General features: G+C 40.8%; 1 protein-coding gene across 2 annotated transcripts in view; it reads right to left on the reverse strand.

Moving 5' to 3' along the window:
* The window catches only part of EPHA5 (EPH receptor A5), a 208,917-nt gene that overhangs the window by 38,213 nt on the left and 156,366 nt on the right, over window positions 1-14,338 (reverse strand). Inside the window, exon 6 of one of the 2 annotated variants that reach the window (XM_088134025.1) lies at window positions 2,949-3,051. In XM_088134025.1, coding sequence (XP_087990151.1) covers window positions 2,949-3,051 — 103 coding nt within the window. Of the gene's footprint in view, window positions 1-2,948; window positions 3,055-14,338 lie in introns of both variants that reach the window. The other variant, XM_088133984.1, reaches the window with a different exon arrangement.

Below are 14,338 nucleotides of genomic sequence, written 5' to 3' on the forward strand. Positions count from 1 at the left end.
GTACATTTTGATGGAAGAGAGGCATGAAGCAGGCTTTCTACAATAGATTAAAAAGGGAGAGAGGGAAACCAGGTGTTCTTCACAGGTTGTTGGTCTTTAACTCCCATCACCTGATCATTGGCCATGATGTCTGAGGCCAATAGCATTTTGAGTCCAATAACATCTGGAGGAGCACAAATTGCTCAGCACTTAGTACACAATTAAATACACGCAGAAGCAAGCAGTCCCTGAGATTTTAAAATCTGAAATAATTCCAGAGGTATTTATATATTTAAAGCAGTTTATAACTGAGGTAAGGGCCCTCCTAATTTTTTATATGTTGCTTTTAGGTAACAGTAGCTGCATGCATGAGGATTTTGCAGACCCTTTGCCCTAAATATGCTAAATCTTTATTTTATAGGAGTGCTTAATCCAGATGATGTTACATATTAATACACTTTAATAATAATTGCTCCTTCATTTATACAATTCCTATTTAAATATGTTTGAGTGATGTTGGAATATCAATCAACTAGCCTGTAAAAAAGTAAACTGATTATATATTTCCTGAAAATTGTTGCTCTTGTTTCCATGATCCAAAAGCATGGTCTAGAAGTAGTAGGACAAGAAAGTATTGATGGAAAAATTGTACCAGAGAGGCATGATTAATTTTGCACCCTCAACTTTCCCCTGACACTCCATAAACATAATATGTCCTGGAGTGGTTTACTCCATGAAGAAATGATGGTTAATATAGGTAGCTGTGGTGGTGGTAGGAAAATGGGTAGGAAGTGGGGGTGGAGAGAAGGAATGGCTGAGCATCCTTTTATTGCTAGAAACGATTTCCTCCCAAAGTAGCTACTTATTTTAGGTATAGTTAAAACTGAAGAAAAGAGAAAAGAGAAGAGAAGAGAAGAGAAGAGAAGAGAAGAGAAGAGAAGAGAAGAGAAGAGAAGAGAAGAGAAGAGAAGAGAAGAGAAGAAAAGAAAAGGTTGCTAGAGGTTTGTTGCCTATTTTAAATGCAATGCATGCTCTCATCCTCAATGAGGTCATTGTTTTGAATAAGACTGAATAAGCAAAATAATAATTTTAGGCTTCCAGTTGATTGGTCTTTTCCTACCAGACTAAAAACACAGAGATAAGGAGTTATAACTCCCTGCTGTGTGCCACATTTGAACCAACTATATTGTTGCCAATTTTGCTACTTGCTAGAAATAATTAGGACAAGAAATAATTTAAGGAACTTCTTGTTGCCTGGGGAAAACTAGACTGGAAGCATAATATGGACACAATATTATTTTAGAAAGCTTGTATTGTAGCTTGGAGTATATATATTTTTAATCTTATAATATCATAGCATCTAAGACATTCCATGAAGTCAAGACCAATACAGCAACCTGAAATGATTTCTGGCTTTTGGATCAGCTTATAGGCTAATATTGGAAAGCAAAGATTTTTCAATTTGTTTTTCAGTTTCAATTATGAAAAGTGACTGCAATTTATGAAGAAAAGCTCAAAACATGTCATATATGGAGCCGAGATTTTGGGGTGGAATCAGAAAGTGGTCCTCTAGCTCAAAATAGGCAAGAACAATTTGCTTAGGAAAATTCTTGGTCTTCAGCAGGGCACAACTACCCCACATTTAAGAATGGAGACACTCTCTGTCAGAGTTCATTTGATATTGTTACCCTTTCTCCAAAAAGCCTTAGCATCCTGGAATAATGTTTAATTAAGTCTTGTTACTGCTTTTACAGGAAAGGCAATCAGTGAGTGAATGTGCTGTTCCACATTTTGCAAAAGTGCACGTTGTCCTTGTTAGAAGAATGTAACAGGAATACCACCAGGATGCTGGTCTGATTCAATGCCAGAAGTCTTCTTTATGGCACCCCCACTTTAAGAGCCATGGGGTGAAGGTTTACCTAGATAGCACTGCCTAGCAGTTCATTATTCAATTTGGCCTGTGTCTTTCTGCTAATGAGTTAAAATTATCATTTAGCAATTTATCCAGGCGGTTTCTCTTGTTTATTATCCCTATCCCCACATCCTCAAATACATGTTAAAAAGAATATTTTTGTCAAAGCATCTGAGAACAAATACATCATTTGGGGTCTGAGCATAATGCTGCCTTTTCCCGAAGGCATTAAAAACTTGTACGGCCAAAAGTGCTGATACTAACTTACAGACTGGGCTGAGAGAATAAACAGAAGGCAACACTAATAGAATTTGCACTGGCCATCACGGCTCATAGATCATCATTCCATCATGAATTACTGGATTAGATTCAGACAGCTTCATGACTCAAAGAAGTTTGCTTGCAGTTTTGGAAGTTTTAATAGCCATGAACTTAATTTTCCAACTCAGTACAAAGGAAAGTAGAAATGCTTCAACATTTTTGTTTGGCTATATACAAGGTTTTTAAAAGTTTGCACCATAAAAATGCAATGTGTACATTAGATATGCTTTACATAATATAGTCAAACTTCATATAATATAGTCAGATTTGACTCTTGGATGTGACAGTGCTATCCTGCATTAGCAGGAAGTCTACAGAAATATGCAATGTGCTTGCCAGTTCTGTTTTTAACATACTGATGTGCTACATGTTCCCACAATATTTCTCTCCATGGGCACAAGTGATATAAGTGGTTGAAGCTACTTACCAAATCTACAGCACAGAAATATGCCATATTACTTTAATGAATGCAGATACAATGATAGCTATGAAATGAAACTCATGGGAAGGACACTTTCAAAGTTAACAAAAAGAGAGGTACGAAGATCAGCACGTTAGAGAAGTGGCAAGACCAGTATTTCCCTTCTCAAACAAAGGGTTCATTAAACATTACTGTCCCAGATCTGTGTTTTCTGGCTGGCCAGGAAACATGCTCTAAAAATATCTGGCCAGATAAAAGTTAAAGGGACAAAGAAGGATATTGAAAGGTATAAAGAATATAGCTTTTTCCTCTTACCTTCCGCTGAGAAGGAAACCAATAACAACAGCCAAAAGGATCACTCCCACAGTAACAGACACAGCAATTATGGGGATCTGACTCTGATCGCCGGATGCAACTACTGCTGAGAGGAGAAACAAAAAGGGACATGATGATTAAAACTGCTGCCAAGGCTCAGATAGACTTTGACTTCCAGGCTAACAGAGAAAAACGTGACTCAAGATTCTTTAATAGTTTTGAAAGAAAATATGATAATCAAAATTTTGGTTTTAGGATTTATTTAAAAATATAATCAGTAGAGTTATGTTATACTTTGGATTCTAAGGGAAATGGGACTTCAGACTAGATGTAATCATGTGTGGAGCACCAAATGCATCTTTTTCCAGGATGGCCCTGGAGTTGTGGAGGGCAGCCCCACGATCCAGGGAGAAGATGCAGCTGCTTTAAGGAGTTTCTGACAGGTCAGATATGTGAACATCCCCACACACTGCAAAGCATGCTTTGTCTATCAAATTCAAAGCACTTACAACTCCAATATTTAGTTAACTAATTCTGTTTGACTATTGTGCAGATCAAGCACAAATTAAGTTCCAAATTTGGTTACAAGTTCTGTTGTCTTTGTTTGCAGTACTGATAACTTCTGTCATCTCTTGTGAAAGATATGTGATGACATTTCATTCCTTTTTTTCCTGAGCATCAGCTGACGCTGAATTGAAAATCCCAAAAGTCCCATTTTGAAATAAAAATGTTTCTCTTGGAATGTATAATTATTTTCTGGATTTAGTGGTATGTACAACACTTGGCTGTTAGGTGGCATGTCACATTCCAGAAAGTAGTCAGGAACCAGACAAAAAACACATTTCGTTTAATTTAATGTAAATTACATTAATTACATATAAATATGGTTATACCCAGGATATTTAATTGTCTTTCCAAATTCTATCATTTTAAAATATACAATCTATAAGGCTCTGGGGCTGCACCCAAAACTTTACAGTAGGGTGTTACCCAGTGCTGCTTCAGAATTAACTCTATTCCTATCCCTGATACTGTAGGTGCATTTTGATGGACGACAGGCATGGAGCAGGCTTTCTACAAATGGGTTAAGAGAGAGAGAAATCAAGCAAGCAAACTGATGCTCTCCAGATGTTGTCGGTCTCCAATTCCCATCATCTGATCATTGGCCATGCTGGCTGAGGCTGATAGCGTTTTGAATTCAACAATATCTGAAGGAACACAGGTCGCTCAACACTAATTTAATGTACAGTTAAATTCATATAGTAGGAATTAGTCCCTGAAATCTCAAATTCTGAAATAATTTCAAAAGTTTCAAATACATTAAAATCAGTTTTTCTCCATTTGCAAACTAAGATTGGATCTGGTTAATATTTGGATAGAAAATCAGCATAAAATTTTTCAGCTGTAGCTTATATTGTGCTATTTAAAAAACAAAACAAAACAAAACAAAACTGAAGAAGGCAACTGCAAACTGTTTCCATATTGGTACCAAGAAAACTACAGGGATGTTTCCATGAAGTCACCAGGAGTTTTTTATTTTTATTCCAGCCAAAATTGCCTCACAAAACGTGCCTCTGAAACACATGAGGCAGAAAAAGAAAAGGGACGGACAAGAGAGAAAAACAAAGGAGCTCAAGCACCAACTTCTAGATTTACAGAATTCTAATCAGGTACATGAGGATAGAAACATTTCCAGAAGAAGAAAAACAAAATGGAGCTGGTTTCCAAGAGAGCTAATGGCTATCTGAGATACCATCTATCTTGCTTTGAACTTTCTTAGATGTTCAGATCTGTAGAAGAAGCCCTACAGTAATGTGGGAACTTTCAAAGACTTACAGAAGCTTACTTTTGGGGCCTACAGGAAATTGATTTTTCCTTACTTTGCCAAACATTGGAGCCCTGATTTGTTTTAATTTTTATGGTCATTAATGTCCTTATTTAGTATTTCATTTTTTTCCATTGCTAGCGTCAACACCATATTAATATCATATCATATATACACTATCTGATGTATTTATAAATAAATAAAATCATTCCAGTTTGACACTTACACTCTGGCTGTATCCAGAGGAAATGGTTGCTGTTGGCAAGTGGTGACAGGAGATCAAATGGAGTTAATTTCTGAACAGATTTGGCAGAAAGGTTCACCTCCCATCTCTTTCTCTACCTGGACATATACAGCCCTTGGCTTTTAGAGCCATTACAGGATACAAAATTGACCAAACTCTTCAGTATGTGACACGGACTATAAGATATACATTTTCTATTCTAATTTTTCTAGGTTCTGAAGCTTGAGTAGAAATTGGATCCATCATATGTCATCTTAAATCAAACATGATAGTATTATAATTATAATTGATGATGCTCCCTGAGTGATTGCCAATTATTTTGGATATTTTTATTTATTATTGTAATTTTGTAATTTTAATTTATTTTAATTGTTTTGTAAACCACCCAGAGTCATTTAACAAGATAGGTGATGACAAATTCGATAAATAAAAAAAATAAATAATAATTATTAAAAACTATATAATTCCTGTGGACAATATACCATTTATATAACATTCCACAGCTGAAATATATTAATATACAGCTCAAGCTAATATGAACTTATATAAATTACGAGACTAATCTAATTTATACAGAGAGCATATTGTTTAAATATGATCAAATAGAGATATCTGCTCATATTTGAACCTATACAGTGGTGATAAGGGCATAAAGTATCAGCATTTCCTACTCTTACTGCATTGACAAACTGTCCCCCAATGAGACTACATAAGGTGGACTGCACTTTGTTCAAAAAGCATAAGTGTGATCTCTGACCAGACTGCTGTGATTGACTTGATAGTCATTTTGCCAATAAAACTGTTTATATTTGCTTTGATTAAACTCCATGTCAGAACATTTTGCTAAAACTCCCTGATACTGGATTTCACCCGAGAGGAAACTCTACGAGGAATTTCCAGCCACCTAGCATGGCCTCTGAGGAACTGCAGAAAAGTTCACCAGAGGCACCAGCAGAAGAGGAGGAACGGCAAATCCCCCTCACTGAAGCTCTAGCGGGCGCCAGACCGAAGACCCCAACGAGGTGACTGGCCCACCACTGGGACCCACCGAGAGACCAGAGCATCTGGGAAGACGCTGGAGGGTTCACCCCTGAGGTGCCAGCCCGCCCTCGATGGTCGAGGGTTATGGGGACTGCGACCAAAGTGACAACGCCATGGGGTGAGGGACAACGGGTGAGGGAGCTGGAAGACGAAGTGCGCGCACTGAGGAAGTAATTGGACAAGCTGAGGATTCTGGCGCAACCTTCCGTGCAACTGCCCAACCCCCTACAGGGGCCGGCGCCGATCGACCAGCCCTCCCCAATGGCTCCGCTGGAACCACCAACCCTTCCCCCTCATCGGGCCCCGGTCCAAACCCCCGCAGGATGCGGCGGGGGAGCGGAACAGGAGCAAGCCACCCAACGACCTCAACAGGCAGAAGGGGACCTGTTGTGAAGATGGGGGCTGGTAGAGAAGTACGACGGAGACCCTGCCCAACTGCCCGCTTTCCTGAACCAGGTGAGAATCTGCATGGGCACGTGCGGGCGCCTGTTTGCCAGCGATGCTGGAGGGTGCTGTATGTGTCCCGCTTCCTGGTGGGTGTGGCAGCTGAGTGGGTGAACGACTTGAATGAAGCGGAGGCCCCAGAACTGGGGGACTTCGACCGCTTCATCACCGCCCTATGGGACCGGTTCGAGGACCAATGTGCCCGCTCGCACGCAGCGGAGGCAATCCGGGAGCTGAAGCAGGGGCCGCACTCGGTGACAGAGTACGCGCTGGAGTTCAAGCACTTGGTGGCGAAGCTGCCCGACTGGCCAGAAGCGTTCCTTGTGTGGCTATTCCAGGATGGGCTGGACCCACGGCTCTTCGAGAGGGCCGTGGTGCGGGGGTGCCCGGAGACATTGGCAGGGTGGATCACCCACGTCTCCGTGTTGGAGGCGCAACTGGCCAGAGTCAGACCGCACAGCGCGGAGGCAAGATGGCGGCCCCCTAGCGCCGCAAAGCAAACAGGGAGAAAATCGGCAAGGAAGGAGTTAACCCCCTTGGCAAGGCCGCAGGCCACGGGGAAAGCCTGCTTCATGTGCGGCGAGAAGGGGCACTTCGTGGTGGCCTGCCCCTAGAACCCAAGGCTACAACCCGCGGAGAAAGGGAAAAAAGCCGAGAAACCTGCAAGAGCGATGAAAGCCCCACGTGGGGGGAGGGGAGGAAATCCCCTGGCAATATAGGGACTTAGCGAAAGTCTTTAGCGAAGAGGAATCCGACCAGCTACCACCACATCGCCCCACAGACTGCGAAATTGAGATGGTGCCAGGAGCAAAGTACTCAACCCAAACGATGTACTCAATGACCCAAAAGGAAATGGGGGCGTTGAGGGAATTCATTGACAAAAATTTGAGCAGAGGCTTCATAGTGCCTGCCAAATCCCCCCTGGCAGCGTCAGTACTTTTCAGAGAAAAGAAAAATGGGACTTTATGCTTATGCACGGACTATAGGGGGTTAAATGCAATATCCACAGAGAACAAATACCCTCTCCCATTAATAAAAAAATTGTTAGGCCATTTGGCAAAAGGAAATTTTTTTACCAAACTAGATTTGAGAGAGGCATATTTCAGGGTGCGCATAAAAGCTGGGCACGAATGGAGGACCGCATTCCGCTGCACCCTGGGACACTACATGTATCGAGTCCTCCCGTTCGGATTAAAAGGCGCACCTGGGGTATTCATGCAGCTGATTAATGAGGTCTTGCACGAGTTCCTCTACCGTGGAGTGTTGGTATACTTGGATGACATTTTAATCTACACCAAAACAATGGAGGAACACGTGAAATTGTCAGGAAAGTGCTGGAGAAACTGCTAAATGCGCAGTTGTATGCAAAATTATCCAAGTGTGAGTTCCATAAGGATTGCATTGACTATCTGGGCTACAGAATATCTAATAAAGGAGTGGAAATGGATCCCAATAAGGTGCGGGATGTCTTAGCTTGGGAGGCCCCAAGAACCAGGAGACAACTGCAAAGTTTCCTTGGCTTTGCCAACTTTTACAGACAGTTTATTCCTAATTTTGCACAAGTAGCTCTCCCTCTGACTGATCTTTTAAAAACGAAGGACAAACCCTTGGCAGCTGCAAAAGCCCCCAGTGCCCCTTTAAAATGGACAGCAGAATGTCAGGAGGCTTTTGAAACCCTCAAGAAATTATTCACTGTTGAACCCATCCTAAAACACCCAGACCCAGCAAAGCCTTTTGTTATTCAGGCAGATGCCTCAGACGTAGCCATTGGAGCAGTCCTCTTACAGAGGGATGAAGAAGGTGTGTTAAAACCATGTGCTTACTTATCTCGCAAGTTCACTGAACCTGAGCGGAGCTGGCTAGTATGGGAAAAGGAAGCTTTTGCAGTGAAATGGGCTTTAACAAATTGGCGTCATTTGCTGGAGGGAGCGGAAGAAACTTTTGAGGTTTGGACGGATCATAAAAATTTGGAGCTTTGACAGCACCCAGAGTTCTTAATGGACTTAAATCGATTCCTGGAACAGGATGAGTGGTTCCAGGAGAATAAGGAGGAACTAACCCAGAGGGAGGGGGCATGGTGGAATGCAGATAGACTGTACATGCCCCAGGAGGCTCACAAAATGGTACTACAAAGGTGCCATGATGATAAAACAGCAGGACACTTTGGCTTTGTCAAAACTTTACATCTACTCCGCAGGCAATTTTGGTGGCCTTCGCTCAGGAGAGATGTGGCAGAATATGTAACTACCTGTCCTGTATGCGCTATGGCCAAAAGGCAAGGGGGGAAACCCCGTGGGTTGTTACAAACTGTGGCCTGTCCTGAAAAACCATGGAAAGAAATAAGCATGGATTTTATTGTAGGCCTGCCAGAGAGCAGGAAAAGACTGTGATTTGGACTGTTACTGATCTCTTCTCTAAACAAACTCACTTCATCCCGTGCAAAGCCATTCCTTCAGTGCCTGAACTGGCTGCCTTGTTTATACAACACATATACAGATTACACGGTTGTCCTGAAAGAGTGATCAGTGACCGGGGGGTCCAGTTCTCCTCTAAATTCTGGAAGGCATTTTTAACCCTTTTGGGGTCTAAGCAAGCAATGAGCTCTTCCTTTCATCCTCAGACGGACGGAGTGACAGAGAGGAGGCATCCGGGGTTGGAACAGTATTTGCGATGCTTCATAAACCATCAACCGGACAATTGGGTGGACTTATTACCTTATGCTGAAGTGGCTTACAATAATGCTGTACACGATAGTACTGGGCTGTCCCCTTTCCAGATTGTATCAGGGCAAGAATTTGTACCTATACCTGAACTTCCCCACACTCAAACAGGGGTTAAAACAGTAGATGAATGGGGTGACAGGATAAGGGGATTGTGGCCTATCGCAGAAAAAGCGATTGCAAAAGCTAGAGAAAGTTATAAAACACAAGCAGATAAGAAGAGAGCACCACATGAACCGTGGAAAGTGGGGGACAAAGTGTGGTTATCTACCAAGAATCTGAAATCTTCCAGGCCTTGTAGAAAGCTTGATAATAAATACATAGGACCTTTCACTGTGGATAGAGTAATTAACCACGTGTCTGTACGCTTGAAACTCCCCAAAACCCTCAGGAAGATTAATCCTGTCTTCCACAGTGAACTATTAAAACCCTACAAGGAATCTGATAAATGGAGGCCGGTAGTGGCCCCTCCTGAACCTATTATGATCGAGGGGGAACAACACTTTGAGATCAGGGAAATATTGGACTCTAGAAACTTCAAAGGAGACATTCAGTATTTAGTACATTGGAAACATTTCCCTAAATCTCTGGCTGAATGGGTCTCCAAAAGACATGTTAGAGCTCCTGACTTAATTTTGGACTTTTATAAGAAGTATCCTAACAAACCCAGGTGAACGTGTTGAACTCTATAGGATGTATGTTTTCATAATTCCAGTTCCTCTTTTCTTATTTCTAGGGCTCCTGGCCAGCATGGTGAAGAGGGGGTTTTTGGGGGGGCAGTATGTCAGAACCTGCATCACCCAACTGTTGTTGTTTTCCATTGTATTGCATTCGTTGGGAGTTGATTTGTTTCTGCCACTTGTAAATAAGGAGGGGGGGTGGCTGTTAATGGTTGTAAGGGGAGTTGGGAAGCAGCGTGACCATATATGGGCAATTTAGACTGGCTTGATTGCCGGCCAGGCAGCTGGGGCCCAAAGAACCAGGAAGAAGCTTGGGGAGGAAGGAGAGAGGTCAACAACAAGTGAAGAGGAGTCACGACGCCAGGCAATAAGGGGAGGGGGGATAAATAGAGGGAGGTTTACCCAAGGCGTTAGTTTTAGCAATGTTCTGTTTACAAGCTACATGTACCTCTTAATAAAGAAGTATTTATCTGACCCAAGCCTGGTTGTGTGAGAATGCTTCAGAACTGAGAGTTGGACATCGTGGACTTGACACTCCAGTTGGGCAGAATCTGGTGAGGTGGCTGAGGATTTGGTTGAGATCATAGACTCTGAAGATGTAGGTAGGGTTTTCTGTGGGCTAGATCCATGCTCCTCTTGGCTCCTGCAGCACAGGGTGGTTGGATTCAAGGGTGTTTAATGCTTCTGTGAGAGAGGTGTAGTTTTTGATGTTTTGAAGCAGGCAATGATGTACCCACTCCTGAAAAAGCCATCTCTTGAATGGCCTGATCCCCAGTAACCTTTTCTTGGGGAATATTTTAGGAAAGGTAGTAGGACATCAGTTCCAGAGACTCTTAAATGAAGCATGTTATCTGGATCTTTTTCAATTGAATTTCAGACCTGGGTGTACCTTCATTACACCCTGGATAGAAGGAGTGCAGGCCTCCTGTTCCTAGTAGGTCTTTCAATGGCATCTGATAATATCAGCCATTGTATCTTTCTGGACCACCTGTAAGGCTTTGTTTGGTGGTACTGTTTTATAATGATTCTGCTCCTTTATGAACAGGTGTTCTTCAGAAATGGTGGTAGTTGAACTCCTGACCAGTTCCTTCTGAAGTATCACAAACCTTGCTCTTTTCCCCATGCTGTTCAGCCAAGAGAGACTGGATAGGGTGAAACAAGTACAATTTGATCCCTTCAAGATGGAGTCTGCACTGGCTCCTGTATTACTGTGGTTAAGTTGCACTTTCCCTGAAGTGGGCTTTCCTGGATTCATGGCTTCTGCTTGATTAGCATGTAGAGACTTTGGCCAACGGAGCTTTGCCTAACTTAAGGTGGTATACCAATCAAGGTAATTTTTGGAGAGGAGGCCCTGTGACAATGACTCATGCCCTCATCACCTTCAATTTGGATTACTGTTTGTATTTGGGGCTGCCTTTGAAAACTACCTAGAAATTTTAGTTTGTTGTGAGATGTGACAGCCTGCTTGCTGTCAAGCTCTACATAGCTGGCAGTACCAAGGAAGCAAGTACAAGACAGATTTCAGGAATAGAGGTTGATGCTAATCTGGAGTAAATAGAGAATCTTGAAAACTGTAAGCTGAATTTCTCAACTTCAATTACAGTGAGTTAATTAAGGAGTCTCAAACTTTTTTGGGGGTCATATTCCTCACCAGCTGGACTGAGATACCTCTTCTGATATAAACATTCAAATGCCTCATCCCCCACTTTCTCACACACACTCTCTCACTTGCTGCTAAATGAAAATAGTTTCAACAAGATAACATTTGAGTTGTCAGAGTCTCTAAATATAATTCAAAGTGCAGTTTCTGATTTATAAAGAACCTCATGGCTTGTAATCTGTGGAACTTTCTTAATCACCATTCTGGATGTTCATCATGAGAAGAGATGCTTTTGGGTCCTCCCATACTTCATCAGACTTTTAGGTATGAGCTTTCAATAGCACCCCTGTTCTTTGGTCATCAAGGTCTAGATGGGACTCATTGCTAGCTCTTAGGGATGCAGTGAAGATGCTGCTTTTCTGTTGAGATTTTGGGGCATGAAGTTTATCTTTACAATTAACAGCAGTCTAGCATTTTGCTTATTTTAAGGTTTTTAATATATGTTTAAAAGTCTAAAATAGTCAACTCTTGATGACTTTTTTACTTTTTTAAATGTCCAAGTGTGACATCATTGGAGGATAAAGTATCACATTTTTCTTTCTTTTGAGGGCCTTTCTTTTTTAAAGATTTCAAGTGGGTTAAACACCTTAACTACTTTCTTATACTTCCTGTGAAAATCAGAAGGAAATTGTGCTATCACTGTGAATTGTGCTATTGTCAGATATCGGCAGCACTATTTCTGGGACCTCTGGCAACAACAAAAATGGGTTTTGAGAACATCAGCCAAGGACTGCCCACATACTAAGAACCTATATCTACATTTTTTGAATAGTTTTTATTTCGTATTTCCCAAAGAGAAAGCTATCTTTAGACTTAAGTGTGGTTCCAAAGTGCCATAAAATTGCACTTTGCACTAAAAGTTGCACTAAATTATATGTTGAGCTGGAAAGGGTACACAATTAATTGTATATAACCTATACAATTACTGATTACTTATTACTGAATGCAAACACATTGTTATTTTACCATGGGATTAAGTGTTGCCTTTGTTTTAAGTAGCTGACCAGTAAATTATCAATTGGATCATGCTCTACATTAGTCAACTGTATTAATTTCATAATGTTCTGTCATATACATTAAATTGCATAGTCAGTATTATAAAGTTCTAATTAGTGGTACCAATTTATGGCCACTTATGTAAGAAACATTTATTATATCTTGGGTGGGGCATAACTGTAGGATATAAAGACAGGCAAATGCAGCAAAGTTTTAGCATCATCTCCCTGCTCCCCACCAGAGTCAAAGAAATCTCTGCAGACAGCATTTACTTGTTGCAAAGTACTTGTTAAAGCAAATTTTTAAATGACCAAAGAACATTTTAAGATGACAAACCTGCTGTACATATTAACTATTCAGAAATAAGGAATATTAAAACACATTTTGTCAGAATGAGAAAAAATCTATAAAAATTAGAAGCAAAGTTGTTGATAAATTTTTCCATGATTTATATGGTAATCCCTTATTATTATGGATACATTTGCTCCAGCTGCACTGAAATGCCAGCAGGTTATTTATAAGTACTCTGAAACATAATTACTGAATGTTCTAAATTAGAAACTTTCTACTGCATCCAAAATTTATAACAGAGATTTATTTGGCAACAAAATAAGGTTTTGTTTCTACATATAAGACGATTAATGCTTAATGCAATATGGGATGCATTAAATTGACAATGTTATTACTTTAATGTGTGCAACAGTTCTTTTCTATGTATTAGTCTGCTTACTCACTTAATGGCATGTCTGCCATTCCTTCAAAATCTAAATTATTCTCAAAATTAGCGTGTACTGAAAATAGAAAAACTGACAGCTCTTTTCCCCAATTGGTTTGGCTGTTGAGAATTTAAAGCAAAATGTAATCAAAGGCTAATCGGTTGAAATGCAGATTGTGAACCATGGATTTCTATTCAATAGAGAATTGAAGAGAACTGATTCCAAATTCTTATTAAATAACAAATTCTTATTAAAATGTAATAAATATCATTTGAAGAAACAAAAATAGATGTGCAGTATATGTATAGATTTCTAATCATGATATGTTAAACGAGTTCTGAAGCATGGGCATCCATGGGGGAGTACAAAGCGTACATTATAACAACATCAGGACACGTTTCATTATTTGGCATATTTGTGGCTAGCTGTGGATGCCTGCGACCAGAAGTACTTCACACAAAGACTGCACCAATTCAAAAACAGCTCTGGCCTGGTGATTCAAAGTGCACAAGCAACTAAGTTTGGCAGCTGAGCCCATTATTTGCAAGTCAGCTGTGGTATAACTCAAATTGGAAAAGAAAGCTTCTTTTCTTTTCGCAATGAAGCTCTGCAGAGACTGTGGCTAATCCATTGGAGAGAACTCCAAGTGACAAGCATTCTGTCTGTCCCCCTGTCCCTTTGGCAGGAGGAAAGCACGCATACAAAGTGCTAGACTGCTTCAGCATCTTACTTCTTCTCTTTCCTTTTTGTGTGGAGCGGGAGGGATTTTTGTTATTCCTGTGGAGTAGAAATAATGGAAGCATGCAAGTGCCCATATTGTAAGTTCTAGTTCCTGCATTCTAAAATACACACATTTTGTTTAATCACTCCCTCTTCATCCACCAGTGCAGTCTAATACCATGGGAAAGTGTACCCTGATTGCAAAAATGATGGCATGTTATGACACCTTCGCAACTTTCTTAGCGTAAGAGGGTTGATTGCTTGGTAGTGAGGCAGATTTACCCTTTGCAAATGCTAATGCTGATAATAATAATAGCACCAAATGACTAAAGACACACAGCATC

This window comes from Python bivittatus, unplaced genomic scaffold (assembly GCF_059951505.1).
Source record: "Python bivittatus isolate LINGU-HERP-01145 unplaced genomic scaffold, Pbiv_v1 ctg000000_np1212, whole genome shotgun sequence".
NCBI classification, from domain to species: domain Eukaryota; kingdom Metazoa; phylum Chordata; class Lepidosauria; order Squamata; family Pythonidae; genus Python; species Python bivittatus.